This window comes from Dermacentor andersoni, chromosome 5, assembly GCF_023375885.2.
Source record: "Dermacentor andersoni chromosome 5, qqDerAnde1_hic_scaffold, whole genome shotgun sequence".
Taxonomy (NCBI): domain Eukaryota; kingdom Metazoa; phylum Arthropoda; class Arachnida; order Ixodida; family Ixodidae; genus Dermacentor; species Dermacentor andersoni.
This window is the reverse complement of record NC_092818.1, coordinates 184,606,662-184,629,212: the sequence shown is the minus strand read 5'-3', so window position 1 is coordinate 184,629,212 and position 22,551 is coordinate 184,606,662. Positions and strand designations below refer to the sequence as shown.

Here is a 22,551-nt window from a genome sequence, read left to right as displayed (position 1 = left end):
CGAACGAACGAACGAACGAACGAACGAACGAACGAACGAACGAACGAACGAACGAACGAACGAACGAACGAACGAACGAACGAACGAACGAACGAACGAACGAACGAACGAACGAACGAACGAACGAACGAACGAACGAACGAACGAACGAACGAACGAACGAACGAACGAACGAACGAACGAACGAACGAACGAACGAACGAACGAACGAACGAACGAACGAACGAACGAACGAACGAACGAACGAACGAACGAACGAACGAACGAACGAACGAACGAACGAACGAACGAACGAACGAACGAACGAACGAACGAACGAACGAACGAACGAACGAACGAACGAACGAACGAACGAACGAACGAACGAACGAACGAACGAACGAACGAACGAACGAACGAACGAACGAACGAACGAACGAACGAACGAACGAACGAACGAACGAACGAACGAACGAACGAACGAACGAACGAACGAACGAACGAACGAACGAACGAACGAACGAACGAACGAACGAACGAACGAACGAACGAACGAACGAACGAACGAACGAACGAACGAACGAACGAACGAACGAACGAACGAACGAACGAACGAACGAACGAACGAACGAACGAACGAACGAACGAACGAACGAACGAACGAACGAACGAACGAACGAACGAACGAACGAACGAACGAACGAACGAACGAACGAACGAACGAACGAACGAACGAACGAACGAACGAACGAACGAACGAACGAACGAACGAACGAACGAACGAACGAACGAACGAACGAACGAACGAACGAACGAACGAACGAACGAACGAACGAACGAACGAACGAACGAACGAACGAACGAACGAACGAACGAACGAACGAACGAACGAACGAACGAACGAACGAACGAACGAACGAACGAACGAACGAACGAACGAACGAACGAACGAACGAACGAACGAACGAACGAACGAACGAACGAACGAACGAACGAACGAACGAACGAACGAACGAACGAACGAACGAACGAACGAACGAACGAACGAACGAACGAACGAACGAACGAACGAACGAACGAACGAACGAACGAACGAACGAAGGAAGGAAGGAAGGAAGGAAGGAAGGAAGGAAGGAAGGAAGGAAGGAAGGAAGGAAGGAACGAACGAACGAACGAACGAACGAACGAACGAACGAACGAACGAACGAACGAACGAACGAACGAACGAACGAACGAACGAACGAACGAACGAACGAACGAACGAACGAACGAACGAACGAACGAACGAACGAACGAACGAACGAACGAACGAACGAACGAACGAACGAACGAACGAACGAACGAACGAACGAACGAACGAACGAACGAACGAACGAACGAACGAACGAACGAACGAACGAACGAACGAACGAACGAACGAACGAACGAACGAACGAACGAACGAACGAACGAACGAACGAACGAACGAACGAACGAACGAACGAACGAACGAACGAACGAACGAACGAACGAACGAACGAACGAACGAACGAACGAACGAACGAACGAACGAACGAACGAACGAACGAACGAACGAACGAACGAACGAACGAACGAACGAACGAACGAACGAACGAACGAACGAACGAACGAACGAACGAACGAACGAACGAACGAACGAACGAACGAACGAACGAACGAACGAACGAACGAACGAACGAACGAACGAACGAACGAACGAACGAACGAACGAACGAACGAACGAACGAACGAACGAACGAACGAACGAACGAACGAACGAACGAACGAACGAACGAACGAACGAACGAACGAACGAGCGAGCGAGCGAGCGAGCGAGCGAGCGAGCGAACGGACGAATGACTATTGCATGATTGTTCAATTGATTGAATAATTAATTGGTTAAATAATTGATTGATTGGTTCATTTTAACGTCCCACATCAGCTTATGGATTAGTAGAGACGCCGCAGTTAGTGGCTCCGAATTCATTTATGCTACCGGGGGTTCTTCGATGGCTGGCACACTAAAAGGACGGCACACCACTGTTTTCGCGTTCAGCCACCATCAGAGAGAGAGAGAGAAAATGAAGAGGTAAATGCAGGGACGTTAACAAAGGACGTGCCCGGTTAATTACCGTACACTTGCGGACGGGAGAAAGGGAAGAATAGATAATAAGTACAGGAAATAAAAATAACAGAGAGTCATCGTGAATCCATTTACAGAGCAATGTCGGCTATCACAAGCGTCCGTAAAGTCCAGTCGCCTTCACGAAATGCAGAAGGGCCTTTGTGGCCTCGTGCATGCACGAATGGTCCATGGTCCTATGATTTTTCAACCGAGAGCGCTTTGTTATCCAATCGGTGGAGTCTAGCTTATAGAGAACATCTTTGTGTGTAGAACAATGGGCATTGGCACAGAAAGTGTTCTATTGTCTCGTGTCACCTGCACAAATTGCATGCCAGTCTGTCGGCCATTTCTATTAGGAATGAATAAGCATTTGTAACTGTGACGCCCAACCACATGCGACACAATAAAGTTATTTTGCCCGCGTCAGCATGCTCATGCCACAGCCAGGAATTCTAACTGCGACCTCGTGCACAGCTGCACAAGTGCCATAACCACTGAGCAACTGGAGCGAGTGCCTTCTAGAGCGACTTCGCTATGCGAGATAAAACAGTCGTATTACCGTTTTCTCATTGCGAGCTTTCGTATATATGGCCCTCACATAGCACATGCTTCACCGTACATTATAAACAAAGCTTCTGGCAATTGGTGAGGTGAACTAAGGTTTTACGACTCTAAGCGCGAAGCGCTCCTTCTAATTTAAATATGATTGCAAGTCGTTTAACAAAATGAATGAATGTGTGGATAAGAACTTAATTTTTGTTTCTTCTTCTGTGTGTGTGTGTGTGTGTGTGTGTGTGTGTTTGTGTGTGTGTGTGTGTGTGTGTGTGTGTGTGTGTGTGTGTGTGGGAGAGAGAGAGAAGCCGTAAGAGAAAGGCAGGGAGGTTGCACAGGCTGAGATCGGTTCGCTACCCTGCACTGGAGAAGGGGGAAAAAGAAGAGAAAGAGTTATTCCTGTCTTATATTCTTTCGTCCTCAAGCTCTAGCTCCACTTCTTGCTCATCTGTTTTCAAATTGATTACTTTGTCGAAGTGCGCCATTTATAGCGAAAAAAATCTTAATTTCTAGCAAATATATTTCGCCAGTGACACGTGATAGGAATAGTGCAAGTAAATGAAGGAGTCTGCACCAAAAAGGCACCTGCTTAATTCACCTGTAAAGGCGAGATAAATGTCGCTGTCACTCTCACGCTCGAAACACCGGTTGTGCACGACTCGATAAGGGACAGACTCCGCTATTCACTGGAAAACCAAGTTCTGTGAAGTGCGCATTTTTTTCCAGATTCAGCCCGGAAATAGAAAAGTCCCGCTTCTCCGTCCTGCCTATCGATTGCAGGAAGGGAGCATATGTAGAAACTTGAAAAATAAAGGAAAAAGTATAAAAATGATGAAATTATAAAAGGCACCCAATTACCTCGATAAGACATCCTCTGAAACTGTTATATATGTGTATTTCTATATATAAAATGTATTGTGTTCTGAGGAACTGGTAGATTGACGTAAAATTAAACTCGAATAACGATTACAAACACACAGTGAGAAGGGAAGAATGAGAGGAAGAGAGGTCAACTTGACCTTGTCTAATTTGCTACCCGTTGCACGTGGGGAGCGGGGAGGGGGAGTGAAGAAAGAGAGAAATATTAAACAAGTCTTCATCGCAATTTCACATGTACTAAGCCAAGTGCAGCATATCTAAAGTCGGCCACTCAAATCTGTCGCCTCTAGGTACTGTAGAAGAGCTCGAAATGCTTTCTGGTATCGATGAGCCAAGTTCCTGAGACCTTTACTTCTGTACATGGCCAGTCGTCCAGTCTATTCAAAGCACAATTGAAAGCCTGGCGTTGTTTATCGAAGCGTGAACAGTGGCACAGAAGATGATCGATGGTCTCTTCACACTTGCACGTAACGATCAAAGAGAAGGAACACGGCCTAAAGGCATTTAAAGAGACAAAAGAAAATGGAAATCAGCGACGCTCTGGTAAACTACTTTAATAGCCCATAATGAATGCTTACGGGTCGTTTACCATGTATGAATGTTGTTTCAGTATCGGAAATTGGGCACATAACTCATTGTGGCAGACGGTTCCAAACGAGAAGACTCCGCGGTAGCATATGCAGGTAGCGCGGTGCCTTCGCAGTGACCCAGTTTGTCGTCTCAGACAGATTATGCAGTGTGAAGGTATCTGTAAGGAATTATGGGAGGACGTACATCGCACATTTTAACTTGTTGGGAAAGATAAGTATGTAAGGAAAGAAAGGGAGGACCTCGCATATGTTAGCGTGTAGGACCAACGGCTCATACTCGGGCACTCATTTTAATATGGTGCACATATAAAACAGCCCTCTATATACATATACAGGGTGTTTCAGCGAGCATTTCCAAAAATCTTTAAAAGTTTCCTGTGGCTGGTATCACAATTGTAGTTCATGAGCTGGTCTACTCGAAGCGACGGACAATACTTGCACAATATACTAGATGCAAAATTGACCAATTAACAAGAACTAACTAATTATGTTTTAAACTAATTACATTATGGCCCATATTGCAATTTACACATTCTAGCCGTGGAGTTTGCAAGGCGGATCCACTTGAAACGAATTTTTGAAGATGACACCAGTTTCGAGATATAAATATTGGAAATTTGCGGAGAAATGCATTGGGGTTCCAGTTAATTTGTTAACAAAACGTCGTTTCATGCGCTGAAGCACACAAGTAACTGGAACGCCAATGCATTTCTGCAAAAAGTTGGGGAATTTATGTCTCGAAACTGGTGTCGTCCTGAGAATTCGTTCGAAGTGGATCCGCCTTGCGAAGTTCACTGCTAGTATTTGTAAATTGCTATATGGGTCATACGGTAATTAGCTGAAAAGTTAATTTGTGAATTCTTCTTAATAAGACGATATTGTATTTAAATATTTTATGCAAGTAGTGCCCGCCGTTTCGGGTAGACGTGTTCATAAACTAGAATTGAGCTGTCTGCCACAGGCAACCTTTAAAAAATTTTGGAAGTGTTCGATGAAACACTCTGTATATGAGGCTATGCATATAAGCCCATTCGTCATGTGCGTCGTTTACAGTGGCGCGAGCACTAACCTGAAAGGCGACTTCTATCCTCCTCTCCGGCCGCATGACTCCTCTCCCGCAGCCGCCACAAAGGGAGAGGGTGGCGAAAAGAAATGATGGCTGTCCTTGCCGAGCGCTCCACTTCAGCATCTAAACACCCATCTCAACCTCTTCCTTCTGTGCTAACTCTCTCGCTCCCTCTCTCAATCTTCAGACGCTCCAAAGCCTTCGCGTGGCAGCGACTGCGTCTCAAACAGCTATACTAGTTGGCGTCAGCAATGAACGCGTCCTGCAACGGGGTTGTGTGAGAGCACGCGCCGTTTGTATCGGAAGAATGCATCCATGTGCAGGGCTCAGGCAGTGATATCCGATAATAGGACCGCATGGTAACAGGCGCTTTTTGCTTCACCGGAAAGCGTTGGGTAATCGCTGAGGGGCCAGATGCAATGATAATGCGTCACAGAGGCTCTCACTTTCATCGCATCTCACAGTGCATCAGATCGGTGCCTCCGGCACCTACCGGTGACTCAACAAGTGCCGCAGCCCTGCGCTCCGAGTACTGCGTTTCAATTGCTGAGCACACTGTACGAGGGAATGGCCACCAAGTATCTCATTAACCTTCGGCGACCCAGGAAGCACCATGTTAAAGGCTATTAGCGTGCTCTGCTCGGTTTTAAGAGCCAGGAAAATGTAGCTGCATAAAGGATATCTGAACTTTTCTTACAATTCAAAAAGAGCGCTGTTTCGTTCTAAGCATTAGGCGCACCACTCGTGACTTTTTTCTTATTAAATGTTTACCAAAATATTCGTACGTTTCCTAAATTACAAAGAACAGTCATAACAACCATAGAAGATGGAGTAATGTAGTTGCATTATTTAGCCAGGTACAGGAAAAGTTGCCGGTATAGCTTTTATAAAGGCATGCAGTTAAGAAAATTTTCTAAGATGTTCCTTGGCGTAAGAAAATAATCCCCACTTTCAAAGCTGGAGGCAACGGCCCTCCGGGAGAAATTCAACTCGTACATTTCTCGTAGCAGCGCAAGTGTTTCTCGATTTCAGGAAACTATATTCTGTTGAAATTCCTTTGATTTCTCACAGACCTCGGCAAACTCCTGTTTGTTAAATTTGTTCCACCACTCCTCTCTATAATGCCGTAATGGCCCTGAGGGTATACTAAATAAATAAATAAATAAATAGACTTCATCGAACCAGAGGCAGGAAAGGTTTGGCAGGCGGAAGGTACCATGCGTCGTGTGCCGAAACGCTGGAGTTCGTGTGCTTATGAACACGTCCGTCAAATGACGCCTTGCTGTGAACTGCTCAAATACAAGAGAACTCTGTGGCCCGTTCACTGGCTTGCAATAAGTGTTCACTGAAAGACGGGGTAAAATTATTCGCGGGTTTACGGACTCCTATATAAACAACAAGGAAACATTCAGGATTAAAACAAAGCTTACGCAGCAGAACTCCTTGCTCGAGCACTTGTACACACGTGCAAGTTACAGTTGAGACAGTAGATTCCAGAGTGATGACTGGTCTCATCAGAGTCCTGAGCTTACCTGGTGGGTGATATTATTCAGAGAGTGGCTGACGGCACCATCTTGCAGGGAGATTACTTGTTCGTGGCGGCGGCTCTCTCTCGAGTGAGGAATAAAACTGTAGCGCTCTCTGACCATCCTTGCTCGGTGCAAGAGAAGAAAATAAGCTACGAGAAAACACAGCCCAAATAATTTTTTTTTGTCAATTCAGTATGCTGTTCTTCAAAGAGAAAGAAAGCTCGTGGTCGCACCACGTAGACCCTTAAAGATGTTAGGATGTGAACCGAGTGTGAAGAGGGCAAAATTCACTGCTTTTTACAGGAAGCGTATAGCAGAAAAACGAAAGTTGAAGTAGTCAGAACTTAGTGACAACGCAGTTTACTGACATCTAGCAGAAGTTATTCCAAACGGTAAAAATATTTCTATGGCACTACCTAATTTGAGTCAGCAAGAAGTAAGTTTTCAAGCCAAACAGACCCGTAATGATACGTAGGTTGTGTTCCCATTCTGCGGAGCTTTCAGCGAAAAAAGCGATTTCTCTCTCTCTCTCTCTCTCTATATATATATATATATATATATATATATATATATATATATACATACATACATGGTAGCTGTGTTACACAGCTTGAGTAAACAAGATGAAAGGGGGTTAACCGAGGGGCCAGGATTTTTTTCGGCATATCATAAGAAGCCAACAAACACTCACACCAAGGACAACATATGGGAAATTACTTGTGCTTAATAAATTAAATAAAGAAACGATAAATTATTGGAAATGAAAGTGGATGAAAAACAACTTGACGCAGATGGGGAACGATCCCACAACCTTCGCATTTCACGTGCGATTCTCTACCAAACATCGAGGCTCTACCAAGCCTCTGTAGCTCAATTTGTAGAGCATTGGACGCGAAATGCGAAGGTTGTGGGATCGTTCCTCACCTGCCGCATGTTCTTTTTTTTCATCCACTTTCATTTCCATTAATTTATCGTTTCTTTATTTCATTTATTAAGCACAAGTAATTTCCCCTATGTTGTATATGGTGTCAGTGTTTGTTGACTTCTTACAACTTGAGTAACAAGCACATATTCAGTAGAGGTCAACTTGTATGAGTGACTTTCTGTATTAGGGCAAAGGAGAGGCATGGGCCAACTCGAGAAGGTTGTAGGCACCGAAGTTCCTTACTGTGTTTACCGGCACGAAGGTAAAATCTTCGCCTTGCACTTAACGCTAGAACGAACCAATTAGTCTGCGGGGTGTTTCACGCGCTGTGCCAGCATTCCAACACGGACGGCCAAGACTCGGGAATTAGCTTTCAGAAAGCCAACTCCAGATCACTCCGTTTACGTTAACCTCTCATGTTTTTCTTCTCGTTTCCTCGTCTCCTGTACAAAAATTCCTTGACAGTTTCTGAATATTTCTAAACGCAGTTGTTTAGAGTTGTTCAGCATCTAAGTATAGCTGTTTGAGGTGCGCTCGATATACTCGAGGCATCGGTATGGTGACGTTCCAAAAGCTCACTCTATGATCTTAGGGCTTATTTCGAGTACAAAGAAGCTTCATTTTCTGTTTTAGATCCTTATTATTATCTAAACTATTTGCTTGAGTATATGCCCAACAGATTAGTGTTTCTGTTTGGTGGAAACACTCCGCCTGCCTTCCGCACATTTCTCGAAGACAAAGCTCAATGCAAGTCACAGCATAGTTGTGTTGTTGGTACGGTGTAGGAAGGAATGTCTTACGCAATGCTCTGCGTCATTGTTTGAGGGAAAACCTCCTTTGCAGCTCGGTACCCCCCCCCCCCCCCCCCACCCCCAATTGACGTTTTCAGACAGCGAAATTCTCCTTCGTCTTGGACGTTGGGGTACATCACAAGAACGCGCATTCATATTGTAAGTGCCGGCTACAAACAGGTAAATCCAGAGCTTATCCAGAAATTTGACTTGGAGTTCTACGTTCATCATTGCGAGTGGTGACAGTGTGTGACACATTGTTTATCTGCATATTTCTTATTTTCGTTATTTTATTTAAAAGTACCTTACAGGCCCCGGAGGCGCTTTCTAATGACGGGGTGCGGGAGGCGGGGAGGGGGGGGGGGGGAGGGCGTGCACTTATATAGCTGTCGCGGTCGCTGGTACTGCTTCAGAGTGGAGCGTTATTTAGTTGTTTTTCTTTTTTTTTTCTTGTTCAACGCTTGAAAGTTCTGTAAACCTCCGCTCTCGCTATACGCACCGGCAGTTGTATTTCTTGAGATATAAACCAGTCAAAATACGGAGAAGAAAGGGGAGGCGTGGCAAACTTGCATTTATTTCGTTATTCATATTTAAACGTTATTTTATTTTCTCACTGCCTGTAGTAGCTGAGCAGCTGTGCCGTTGTTCTGTTGTACTTGACGTCGTAGATTCAAAGGCCAGTCACCTCTGCCGTATCCCTAATGGTGTGGGATAATAAGCGCTCGGGTGCCATAGTTTAAAGGCATGTTGTGGAACCTAACGTTAGTAAAGCTGACAGAAGGGCTAGCTGGCGTGATTTCATGACTGAGCGCGCTGCCAAGTTTTGTCGAAAAAACTTTCATCAAAACTTGGCAGCGCTCTCAGCCGTGAAGAAACCTCGGGCGTTGTAAATTAATCAGTAGCGCCCACGCACGACCTCATAGCTGGTGGCTTGCTTGGAATTGTCAAACTTCGTAATATAGTTATTATCTCAGTGCAATTCAACTACAAGATATTATTCCATTGTTTTTTTATTTATTACAAATACCTACAGCGCCCGAGTTGGTCATATCGTAGAGGGGTTAATTACAAACATAAAGGTCAACTTCGAGAACAACGGCATCACATCAGCTATGGTATTAAAAATACAATCATCGTAATTAGTAGAGAAAGACAACACATCCAATACTAACAACATCCGATTATAAAATTTGTTACACAAATCATAAAAAGGCACACTGGAAATATTGCCTAAACCGACTCATGTAATGTTCTCTATGGCAGATGAAAAATTGGGCGCAGACACTACCTCGTCCAGGAGCAAATTTCACTCTGCAGTTGTTCGCGGAAAGAATGAAAACTTAAATACATTATTACGACTTTGGTAGGCCCTTATTTCTTGGAATTGTCGCGTCTCTTAGACTGATAATGAGGTGGTTTAAATATATGTTCTTATCGATTCATGTGTTACCGCTGTTAATGTTGTGAAAAAGCTTTAACCTGATTATTTTTCTGCGTGTGAAAAGCAACTTCCACCCTAGATTTTCCCTGATTTGCGAACCTCTAATTTTGTAGTCGTAAATGCCCGTGACGAATGTTGCAGCCCTTTTCTGAACATGCACTAACTTATCTTCAAGAACTTTTGTGAAGGGGTCCCATGCTGGGCAAGCGTATTCTAACACCGGCCTAATATTTGTAAGATAGAAAGCTTCCTTCAAAGGTTTGGGCGCATACTTGAAGTTCCTCTGGAAAAGGTGCAAAAGGCGGCACGCTTTAGCGCTTGTTATGTCAATGTGGGATGTCCAGTCTAATGTCGCAGTTAAAGTGACGCCCAGGTATTTGACTTCGTCAACGCATTGCACTAAAACATTATGTAGATAGTAAGAACTGGATTCCTTTTTCTTTTTGTTTGTAAATTTAACATGATAACACTTTGTTACGTTCAAATCCATTTTTCATTTAGCACACCAGCAACAAATTTTTTCGAGATCAAACTGCAGCACACTCGTATGTTTGGCACATGACACAGGATGGTACACAACGTAATCATCCGCATAAAGTCTGATATTTGAAACACAGCCTTCACTTAAATCATTGATAAATGTGAGGGACAGCAACCGCCCAAGGACCGACCCTTGAGGCACACCTGTTAGAACATTAACCGTTCTCGACGTCGCACCGTTCAGAACCCCTTTTTGCTGCTGTTTATAGTAATAATCTTTAAGCCAACCGTAAAGTGAATCGGGGAGGCCAAGAAATGACACTTTGTGCAAAAGTAAGTCATGCGGGACTACATAAAATGCCTTTCGAAAATCAATAAAAATAGCATCTATCTCTGTACTATTGTTAAAGCCGAGTGCAACGTCACGTATGAATTCAGTAAGTTGAGTGGAACAGGATAATCCCATGCGAAAATCATGCTGGGGCAGGATGAAAAAATCATGGTCATGAAGATGCTCAATAAGACCGGAGTAAATAACATGTTCTAGTGTTTTACAACAAACAGATGTCAAAGACACCGGTCTTGTAATTGCTTGCCAAATCATGACAACCACTTTTAAATATAGGAGTTACATTGGCCATTTTCCAGTCACTAGGTCATCTTTGAGAATTTATTGACTTGGTAAATAATTCACTGAAGATAGGAACAATACTGGGGGAACAGCGCTTCACGACGTGATTTGATATACCATCCGGACCATGAGCAGGATGATGATTATTGTGGCACAACATAGCCCTAATTCCAGCCTCATTTAAAACGATGCCATGCATTTGAGGTAATTGTTCGTGTAATTCAAGTATTGGAGTATGACGACATGCTGTGAAGACGGAGTGAAAATATTCGTTAAAGCAATCAGCTTTTTTTTTTGTGTCATCAGTGAACATATCACTTTCATGCCGGAGAGCCGGAACACCAACACTGTATTTTCTGTAACTTTTGACATATCGCCATAGCTCCTTAGAATTAGATCTTATTTTATCAGCTAGCGACGACAAGTATATTCTTTTTGCTGCCTTTCATTCTTATTTCAACTTTTTAGTTAGAGTTCTAAGCTTGTCATATAAGTTCTGACTTGGTGCTATCTTGAATGCCTTGTATACTCCGGCCTTCTTTCTTATTGACAGACGCAGTTCTTTGTTAATCCAAGGTTTAGCCATTCTACGTCTAGATGATATCACTCTTGAGGAAATGTATTTAGCGACGAAAGACAGGATTTTGTCTCTGAACAGAGCCCATAATCCTTGTATGCTGTACTGACTGCTGTATTCCAGCAGTCTGTTTTGTATTCGCCTATCCCTGAAAAAATTTGATGAATGTATTGATTAGTTCGCATTACCCGGACAAGCATGCCTTACTCAATAATTGTATCGTATAGACTATTAATATAAGATGGTGTGATGACGCACTTATTAGGCACACTTCATTTTATACACTCGTGATTGGGCGTCGAGAGTGCATCGTAGTAGACGCAGCACTGATGAAATCCGAAGAGCAAGTGACAAGTGGGAAGCAGTGACGAAGACAGGGACGTGACGTTTGCAAACGCACCCACAAGGCACAACTTTAGTCAACCGTAACCATAGAGCCACCGTGGCGTCGGGAAAGCGTGCTCGTCTCGCCCCCTGGAAGCCCGGATCCAATTCCTACCGAAGGCAAAATGTACCAAAATTTCTACTTAATTACATTAGTTAACTTTGTCCAGAGAAAGCTGCCTGGAGAATATGACGTCAATCTGAGCATTCTCACCTGTTTTTACTTTTCGCGCCGTCGGCCATTTTTGGTACCATCTTTCGGGCATGGGGCGTGTAATGCTTTAGCAATAAAGAAAAACACGCACATTGTCAAATTTTAACAGAATGACATTAGTTTACTCGCTGTGCATGCGTCTTCAACGTACCGCTAAACGCCTGCTTTGCGTGTGTTGAAAATGTGTGTTGACCAATATCGCCTTTCATGCGGACGTCGCAAATGACGTCTACAAGCACCTACGTTTTCAAAATGACGCAAAATCGAAGACACTAACAAGGGAAACACAAAGGTCTGATGTCTTAGTTCTTCCACTTTTTCTTTTATCGATTCTGTACCGACTTTCCCCACTTACAGTAAGTCTAGCATCTACGCGCCGCGGCTAACAAAACAAGGAAATCACCCTTAAGCGCAGAGATGCGCCAATTTCAGAATTGCGTTTCCCTGGGCTCGTTGGCTGCACATCACACAAACGGTTTCCCGCAGAACGCATCGAGGTGGACAGAAAGGGACCAACTACACAATACCATGACTCCAGCCTGTGTCGTCGTCTCTTTCTGCCCTGTCAGTGTGTTCTGCTGGAAACCGTTTGTGCCATGAATGTTTACTCTTGGTTGCGTCAATAGCGAACTTTATGAGTGAAAAGAAGCATTCGTGGCCTTCGAAATCGGCATCGATTACATTGCAACATCAAGAATAAGTGTGCTACTTTTCCTACAATACTGCATCTTTAGTATCTCGGCACCATTTGTTAACTTTAGCGACCACCGGACAAGGAGAACGAGACATAAAGAAACACGGGACGTACATAAACGCTCAGCCAAACCTCGCCCCTCCCCCCTCACCTCCCTCACCATACTTGCTTTCTTATTCATGTCTTGTGCTCGAGTATATTGTTCCTACATAATCGATATTTTTCCAGCATGAATTAAGAATAATGTTTCAAGTGTAAATTTCAAGTCCAATGTAACGATTGACAATACAACGAAATATTCATATACAGCTACGTGTTTACCAGTTTTACGGTTATTATGTACATTGATCACTTGGTGCCAGTGACACACCAACGCGGGTTGGTCATTGTATTTGAGCTACCATAAGCTCGTTCTGAAAGGAGGCAGCGAAATGTTATTGCTAAATTGAATAATTCTTTCAAAAATATCAGTAGAACATTAGTGGATACGAAATACAAAAATGAATGACCTCGATAAGGGGATTCTATTTTAATATACTCATCTCTTTGTGTGTGTTGTGTAGTGCGTTGGCCTGAATCTTGAAGGAACCCGATACTATAGCAGTATAGCATTATGGAACTTTTCGTGCTTCCCGCTTAAAATTTTGAAGTGGAACGTCTTTCAATTCGGTCAGTACAGGAGGTTGCTTGCTAAAACCGCATGTAGCGAAAACGTGTTATGTTATTGTCTCTTACATCTTTTCATCTGTACTATATACCTGTATACTGCATACTGTACTATATACCTTTTCATCAGTTCAGGCGCTGTTTAGGCCGGTGTTTTCATTTCGTCGCAGTCATTCGTTTAGTGAAATTAGTCGCCTTATGACTGTGGTATTATTGTTGCGTATAACACAATGTGCGCAGGGTATTTGCTTGTACTGTTAGAGATTAATACTCATATGTGAACAACCCTTTTTCCAAACAGAGCATCTAAAGGCATAAAACGTATCGTTTTATTTATACAATAGTGTAAATAATAATCGCTGGGAGCTTTATGGAGTTAATAATTGGAAACAATCAGTAGGTAGGACAGCGCGCCGATGAAAAGCAATATCTTGGCTTTCCTAAACTCCATAGGTGAAAACCTTGTAAAAATTCTACGAAAATATGTAAAGTGCACAGTCATCTCACTAACTATGAGTAAATATAAAAAGAAGCACATAGGACATTACGATAACTACAATATTTATTAATCATAGAATGGTCAGATTGGTCATACTTGGTCTAATTAGTTGACTACCGAAGGAATGCGACATGGACTAGATTGACTTTTGATAAAGAGATAATGAAGGCGCTACTGACTGGACTGAGAAAGCTGATGACGCTGACCACTCAGAATGAATAGTTCTCGGAGAGGAACAAAGAAGCGGATGCTGATTGCGTTTTGGAGCTGTGGCGAGAGCGCACGCGATCTTCCTCGGAGCAGAACGGAGCTGCTTGCACTGCCAGCTTGAGAGCTGTGCCAGTAGAACTACATGGAATACGGCCGACACAGTTTAGGAAGCGACAGTTTTCTTCTCTGCTGTCTCCTGCAAACAGACAAAAGCTTCACCTTCGCCTTGCCTGACTCTAGTATTCAGTGTTTGAAAATAATGTAAAATGACAAACCGAGAAGAATTAGTCAATTAGATTTTTTTTTTCGAGCTGTCCTCAGTTTTATACCACGTGGTCATCCAGGCAGCGTCAGTGTGGTCGAAGAACGTAATTCAGTAGCAGTGTAATGTGCTCAAAAGAAAGGAAAATTCTCGAAAGAAGAAAAGATGCTGAATCATTAATATGCCAAGCGTGTTTTTTATACTGATTATCCACAACGACTTCAGGCTAATGAAATTTGCAAAAAAGAAATGTACAACCATTGCACATCGTAGGAATCACTGCCAACCAAATTCCTCGTGCCAAGAGAGACATCTGCTTTCTTAATGCCACCGGCATTAAACATTATCAGCAGAGGTACTTTGACCTCAAGGTAGGTTTGCCGTGTCAGATGCAAAGAAATGTGCCGGCCGATGCAAGATTGAGGTAGTTGGAGATCACTGAGAGCGGCCTTCATACTCTTGTTCACATAAAAGGACGATGGCGCTAAGGCCTCGGTATGCGCCAATGTTCATCATTTTCATTAATCAAGGAAGCCATACTGAAAGATAATTCCATCACTTTGTTTTTCCCGCGCACTCAAACGTAGAAGGAAAATTGCCGATACTTCACTTGTAGAGCGCAAGTAGTTCTTCAAGGCGCCTTCAAGTTCTCGTGGTCGACTGGCTAAACTTTTGGATTGAATTACTCAAGTGATGCAACTCGGGTATCAGGATATCCTGTACCTATCATTTCCTTGAACTGGCATTCTCCTTACCTATAGAAATAAGTACACACAACAGTTGAAAGCATATCTGCCACCTTAAGTGTATTTTTTTTATTTCTGACGATTTCGCTATACAGTCTAATGTTTTATATTTCAACGCCGTCCAAATTTTTTGTATAGTTTTAGTGTAGTTACGCGTTCTTTCCAGCGTTTCAGATGCTGCGTTATTTTAACTTAATCAGTTTTATTTCCTAGATATGGGTTCCTGTCAAAAGATTAGAATGAATCATAGGAGCGTTCATCTTAGAAGAATGTTCGAGAGGGAAAAAATCGCATCATTTAATAAATTGGTCTCACGGGATCTTTTCAGTGTAGATACCCGCAACTGAGTTACAATTCTTAAAGAGCAGAAACATTTTTGGAGATGGCGTCTAAATATTGCGCAAATCAAGAGACTTTCTTACACGTAAAAGGAGGTCGTATTGAATGAATGAATGTTTGGTTTTTATTGGCGCAAGGGCCAAGTATGGCCAAAGAGCGCCAAGCCAGTGTTGAGGAATTCGCAATGTAGTTATGAGTTCAATGAGGCTGATGTGACGTGGCTGTAAAGGGGCCTTAAATATAGTCGCTCTAGAGTGCGTAAAATCTATCTGTTATAAGATTATGTCGATGATAATGACATGTTCTATGAGCAATAAAATCCATCGTGAGAGAATAATACATTATAAAAGATATCTGAGATGGTAAAATTACCTGGAGCACTACTGCCTCGCCAGAGCCCTTGAAACACAAGGGCCTGGAGGCATGTACTATACAGTATGACTATCACAGCGGCATCCTCTCAAGAGAGGAAGCTCTACGAATGTATGGGACTAATAACGTGTAGGGCAACATCTCTGAGAAAACCTAGGACACTGTTTGTATAAAAAGCGGTTCTGGACCGAGAAACATTACAGGATGAAGAGGAATGTGTTGACGGTATGCTAAGGAAAAATGCCTCCTTCTCTCAGATTCAGCGAGGTCGTATTTACTTTTGTGGCGCTACGATCCTTCATTGCCTCCAAAGACTGGAATAGGCTTCTGACGTGATTTCGCGCTTTTCTTTTGTGACTGTGCAGTTCAGCTTTGTAATGCATGATAGAGAGCTCTGCAGGTCGAGTCACGGAAGTGCTATGATTTTTGTTGTGTAAAAGTAATGCTGACCGCATGAATTTCCACTATATTAGTCATGATGAAGGCGATAATTATTTATTGTATTTGCGCAAAGTGACATGTTTCTGGTCTATTAACAAAAAGCATTTGTTTTAAGCATATGACGCCACTGAACCATGCGCAATAAGAAGATTACTACTAAGAGAACGTATATATATATATATATATATATATATGAAGGCTGTTGATTTTGCGTTTTTCTGCTAGATTTTTTGACACAATCTCTTCTATGAATCCCAATGTCGACTGTACACATAAGCTGAGGCAAACAGAAAGAAAGAAATGCGCAGGTGAGAAGCGACCAAGCTGATAACCGGGTCAAACATAATAAGTCAAAACGGTTTCTAGTTGCATTTTAAAGACACATGCATTTAAGATACCCGCGTATTGATAATTGCCTTCAACATTCTTCTGTGCATGAAACCAGTTTGCTGAAAAGTTGAACGTAGTATGATATACGTATTTCCTTTTCTTATTGTATCGACGCAAGTAAAAAGTATTGCATAAGTAAATCCGGCAGGTGCTATTCTGTTTTACTACAAACGTGGACTTCTTTTCACTGTTGGAGTCGTGGGATTCACGCTACCCATAATTTGTCCCTGATTGCTGAGCTCATGGGAGACATTCTTACACTGAACAACACTATCGCCAGTCATATAAAGCCGTGCATGCTTTGGACAGAAGCAAACTGTTCAGACTATCCGCCTGCTCTACCGTACAACTCACAACGACCACTTTTCCCTTAAAGCTCGCAAGTTGGATCAGTTTGTCAACTCAAACTCGTCTTGAATAATTTATGTGAATATGTGAATTTATGTGAATAAAACTTTATGTGAATGAAGACAAAAATAATTTTGAACGTGAATGCGTGAAAATAATGCATTTTACTCGGTATTCAACGCTCTGCAAGTTGCCTTGACTTGCGTGCATTGCAGTAAACACTCTCCATGTGTCCAGACTGCATCAGTCTCATTTTAATACGTGTGTATCTGCTTAAAAGAGATGACACTTACAGCGGCGCGGAAACTGCTGCATGCAGGCACTGCAAGAACACAGCACATCTCAATTAACTGTGCGGATATTATTTGTATTCATCGTGATTTAAGAAGTTCGAAACGAAGTGAATGAATGTATTTCTTTATGAGGCGTCAGTGCGGGTTTTTACCTCGCAGTATTTTTTGGGCAACTTCCATCGTTTCTTGCGTAAAATATAAATTTCCACCGAGTATGATCGAGCTAGGCGGCGGGAAAGATTGTTTCGACCAGAATAAGATTGATTGGAGCGCCTCGACATATCTTGCATCCAAAAAAGGAAGTTCAAAAAAGTTTTAATGTTTTAAGGTTCCCAACGCCCCAACGCCCAACGCCAGCAAGAATGATACCCTTTAACTGTTTAAATATTTGTGCTGGATTAAAATGCCTCGTGCCATGAATAGTCATTTGGGCACAAGCTCGAAGCTCAGGAAACAGTTGTGATGGAAAATGTTTCCCTATAAGCTTGTACTCGATTGAGACATTCAAACTCACCCCTTCCGAAGTAGTCATCGCCGAAACAGTATCCCGGTCGCGGTGCTATGCTCATCACACTGAGCACGACGAGCCGAAAGAAGCCGCAAGTCAGTTCCAAGCTCCTTCTGTGCAAATGCCTCTGCCAAAGCAGCCGCTGCGGTGGCGAAGGTACACTTCTGCTCCCCCGACTATGAAACATGACTCGACGGAAACTAGAGCAAGAACAGCTAAAGCCTGAGCGATAAAAGTTATTCCGGCTTCTTTCTACGGGGCAGCGACGACAAGACTGATAACGAAGAAAGCAGCAGAAGTGGGTTTCGAGAGAAAAACACCACAAGTGCTTCCCAATGAGCAAACGCGAAGAGCTTCGCAAGGCGTCCTAGCGTGCGCGAGTGCGCGTTTAGTTTTCCCACGCGGGTGTTCGACGGAGAAGCGACTCTCGACGGCGCGTCCCGAGGAGCGACTGAGCGCTCGCGCTGTGCTCGCAGAGCGCGGCAGCGGCGCCGTCGGCGGCAGCGCGCAGCCAACGAACGGCCACTGCACCTCCACGCCTGCCCGTCTTTCCGCAGCACCGTCGTCGAGTGGTGCCGCTCCGCAAAGCGGCTATTCGGCATCGATCGCTTGCTGCCACAACGTATACTGCGGCAACGGTGTCTGTGTGTGTGCGCGCGCATGTGGTACATAGCACGAAAGCTGATAGATACTGCTGCTCGTGGCTGCACAATAACTGTTGGTTGGTAGCGCCATCAGCGCTGTCGCGAGCACCCCGCTGCTTCTTTACTAAGGAGAACTCGCGCTGCCCGTGCAATTTTTCTTTCAACTCTGCTACAAGAAAACACCAGATATCCTTTCTTTTCCTTCCTTCGTCCAACACTACCAAATGAAGAAACGAAGGGCCTAAAGTGCGTCTCTGGAATTGACAGCGTTCTCGTTTTGAGATGGTGCATTCCTCTCACCCTCCCTATTTTTTTTTTCGAACTTGGACTCCCGCCCTGGTCTTCTTACGAACTCCGCTTTGGTTTCCCGCTGTCATTGCTTTTTCATCCACGATGTCATTTTCTTAATCCACATCCCTCTCTCCTTGCCGTTCTCAGCTTTGAACGCCCCGCAATCGTGATTTTTGATGAATCACTGTTAGAATTCACGCTGAGAGTGCGGAGTGTTTTGTCGTTGCAAAGTCACAAGAAAAAGAACCGCGTTAAGCTTTTCGAAGCATTTCCCACGAGAATGGAGCGGGGGAGTGGCGAAAGATGAAGTTTCGTTTCCAGGGAACTGCTCCATAAAGGACGCGCGGCCGTTATTGATGACGCATGCGGCACAGTTTGGAAGAACGTCTGTTGTAGTAAAGCTCCGTTTGAGTTTAGAATGACTGGGTAATGCAGAAACAACAGCGAGCGAAACCCACGGAAGCACAGAAGAGAAAATGTAAATTTCTTTATGTTATCACAACACATGCGTCTGATAGCGACACTGAATCAATTCTCGTCACCCCAAAAACCTTTTTTCTACGAAGATACAGCACTGCGTAGTGGTAATGATCAGCAGAAAATTGTTTCATGCTACAACTACGGTGTGAACTCTCCACACTATACAGTTATTGAGCTCAATAGTGTGGCTTTATTATATGCAGATGAATGTGCACACCATTTAGTCGATTGCAGAAACATAGTTCTCTTTAATACGGCCATGCGGTACATCACTTCTTTCAATACTTTCATAAAGCTCGTGTTAAAGAAAAATTGTTATTGCCTTGTGTTTAAAAACAATTAAAGGATTTTGAGCAAATATATAAAGCTTGCTCAATGGACACCTAACGGGCTCTTCTGATATGTGATCAAGAAATCAAGTAACACGTTGGGGTACTTGAATAACATATGTGATATGTTATTGTTCAGCATCCTAAGTTAAGCCATTGGTCAATCATTTTGTTAAAAATACTGCGAGCCAGCATCCGTCCAACTTAAACTGTTATTGAGTTATCTTCTGTAGTCTAGAATATCAGAGGACAAAACATGAAGGTAAATAACCACCTTCACAATTGGTGCCTATAAATGTTATCTCTGTGCCCCAAAGGAAAGATACATGAGGACAATTGTTTGTGGTTGGTTTCATGCTTCCACGTCAATAATTATGTTCAACTTAGCTGCTGCCTTATTGTCCTTGAAAATCGGCGCTTCAGTACCGTAGTCGCAATCATACGAAGTGGCAGACAATGAGAAATCATAGGAGAAGCTAATCATTATGTTTATTTTGAATGTAGAAATATTTACCTAAAGGAGAATGTAAGCGGACGAGAAGATGACTTGCCGCAAGTGGGGTCTTGCGCACATACTTGGCGCTACGCGTGCGCTTTACCAATTAAGGCAACGCTACACCGTGGCTCCAGCGACATTCTTGGATATTTGTATACATCAGCCGATTAGTGCTCAAGTGTTACAACGCGCCACTTACGGCCAAAGTGGCGGACTTGGAATGCCCTCTACACGGCAGAGGTCAAGTAGTCTGTGAGCTTTTAATCTCTCAATTTTAAACTCTTAATCTCGTAACGCTGAGCAAATGTGAGTCGTGGACACTTTTTGCGCGCTTCTTTTACCTGTTAGTTTTCGTCCCGCATAGCAACCAGGCATCGTAAGTGTGAATTTTGCTTCGCCTAACGCTTGGGAAGTGTGATTTCAAAACAGTTGTATATTTACTGCATGCCTGTGTTTCTTTCGGTCAGCTTCCTCATGCTTCCCAAGCGTCAGTAGCTTTCCGATGCCGCGCTTGCGATGCCACACTGGCGAAGGCTGTCCTTATTTGCGAGCTTTCCGCTTTGTATGCGGCATGCGGGTTGATTGTTTAACTTTCACCACAACGGGAAGAAAGCATGCTCAAATACGGCTTTTCTCGGTGCTGTCTTCACTTCTCACTCTAAATAATAGACATATTTAAAACAGCCTCTTACAGGCCAATGGTACACCATTCACGGAACCTATGGCATACCATCTGTAGAATAAAGTAGAGCGCAGATCAATGCTTAACTGTACGTCGCTTTTCCCCAATTGTTATCGAAATAAAGGTAAACAAGGAACTCGCATGGCTGATACAACACGGTGAGCTCGCAAATAATGTCACAATTTGCAAGTCTAGCACACGCTGCAGAGACATGCAATTTTACTTGCCTCACGCACACACGCACACACACACACACACACACACACACACGCACACACACACACACACACGCGCGCGCACACACACACACACACACACACACAAAATGGAACTATAAGCCAATCCATAATAAAGCAACCACTATAATTACCTAATTGCAATGCACGAAGAAGCATGTCTTACCTAAGCACCCTAACCACGATAAATAAAAAGTGCTGACTTGCATCGGACGGGTGTTATAAATACGTAGTTGCGGTTAAATGCATACTCGAAAACAGTAGAACAATTTATTCACAATGTTATCGAAACAAACTGTAAAGCTGTACGAATGCAAAATTTCTAGCTGTATATCCCTGTGCTAACCAGAAGAAAAAAACATGAATTAATTTATGATTTAATGATATGAAGCGTAACGAACAAAAGCTTGAGAGGTTTCTGAGCCTGTGATTTTCAAATTGCTTTTTCATTTAAGTATCACTTGGACAGATCTTAACAGCTGTCCAAACGGCGCCGGTTATGTGGTCGTGTATACTGTAGCTCGTAAGGGCATACAGCCAAGGACTTCCCCAAGGACGTCGCGTCAGGCAAGTGGACTTTATAGCTCGGCGTGGCGCCACGAACGGTGCACTTCTCTCCCGATCTTATACATGGTGCGCGAAGATGCTCGAGTTGCGTCAGCGAACACAATTGGCAGAAAAGCCCTTCGCACTATGAAGGAAATAAACTTTATTAAAAAGAATGGTCCGGCAGTTTTGGTTGCGGTGCCTCGAAGTCCTTGAACTCGGGCGACATCTTCGGTGGCTTCAGTACCGTTGTTCCCGGCACTTTCCCAGAGCATGTGTCGCAGCGTTGCTCTCTGTCCGCACGCTTTACGCGCATCAGTTGAGTATAATCCGGGGTAGCAGTGATGTCAGACGGCGGGGAGCAAGCGTAAGGCCTCGTTTCTGTTTAATTTATCCTGAGGTGGCGGGAATGTGCGTCTTTCGAATCTGAAGTGTTGGGTAAGGTCTCAGTATGTGGCCACGCAATCACCCCATGCCCATTGTCATTCTTGTTTCTGCATTTCCCTCGTAGTGTCCCCATCCGGCATATCCAATTGTGGAAAATATTTTTCCTTGTGCTGTGCAATTGTACGTATCCAACTTGTCCCTTATAGCTCGTATTTTTTTCTCTCTACATATGCTTTTGTCAGACTCAACTAATCAAAATAGCTTATCTGGGCAATGCTGCGTCCGAGAAAATAAATTTTCTGCTGTTGATCACTACACTGCAGACTGCTGAATAACAGTAACAGATCCGAAATTCAAAATGCAATTGAGTTCAATTACACATTAGAAAATCGTATATTATTCCAGCAATTAGAAAAAGCGAGAAAATATTTCAAGCAAGCTTGCAATATTGTTGGTACAGAGGATTGTGTAGCAACCTGAATTAGTCAGACATCTTTAACTTGTTGGCTAAAATTAGTAGTTATAGATT

General features: G+C 43.4%; 1 protein-coding gene across 2 annotated transcripts in view; it reads right to left on the bottom strand.

Annotated features, from left to right (window-relative positions):
• LOC126531721 (neural cell adhesion molecule 1-like) overlaps positions 1 to 18,469 on the bottom strand; it is a 71,497-nt gene extending 53,028 nt beyond the window's left edge. The window contains exon 1 of one of the 2 annotated variants that reach the window (XM_050179405.3): positions 17,938 to 18,469. In XM_050179405.3, coding sequence (XP_050035362.1) covers positions 17,938 to 18,118 — 181 coding nt within the window. In that variant the 5' untranslated portion in view covers positions 18,119 to 18,469. The remainder of the gene's footprint in view (positions 1 to 17,937) is intronic. The other variant, XM_050179406.3, reaches the window with a different exon arrangement.
• Between the last annotated feature and the right edge of the window lie 4,082 nt (positions 18,470 to 22,551).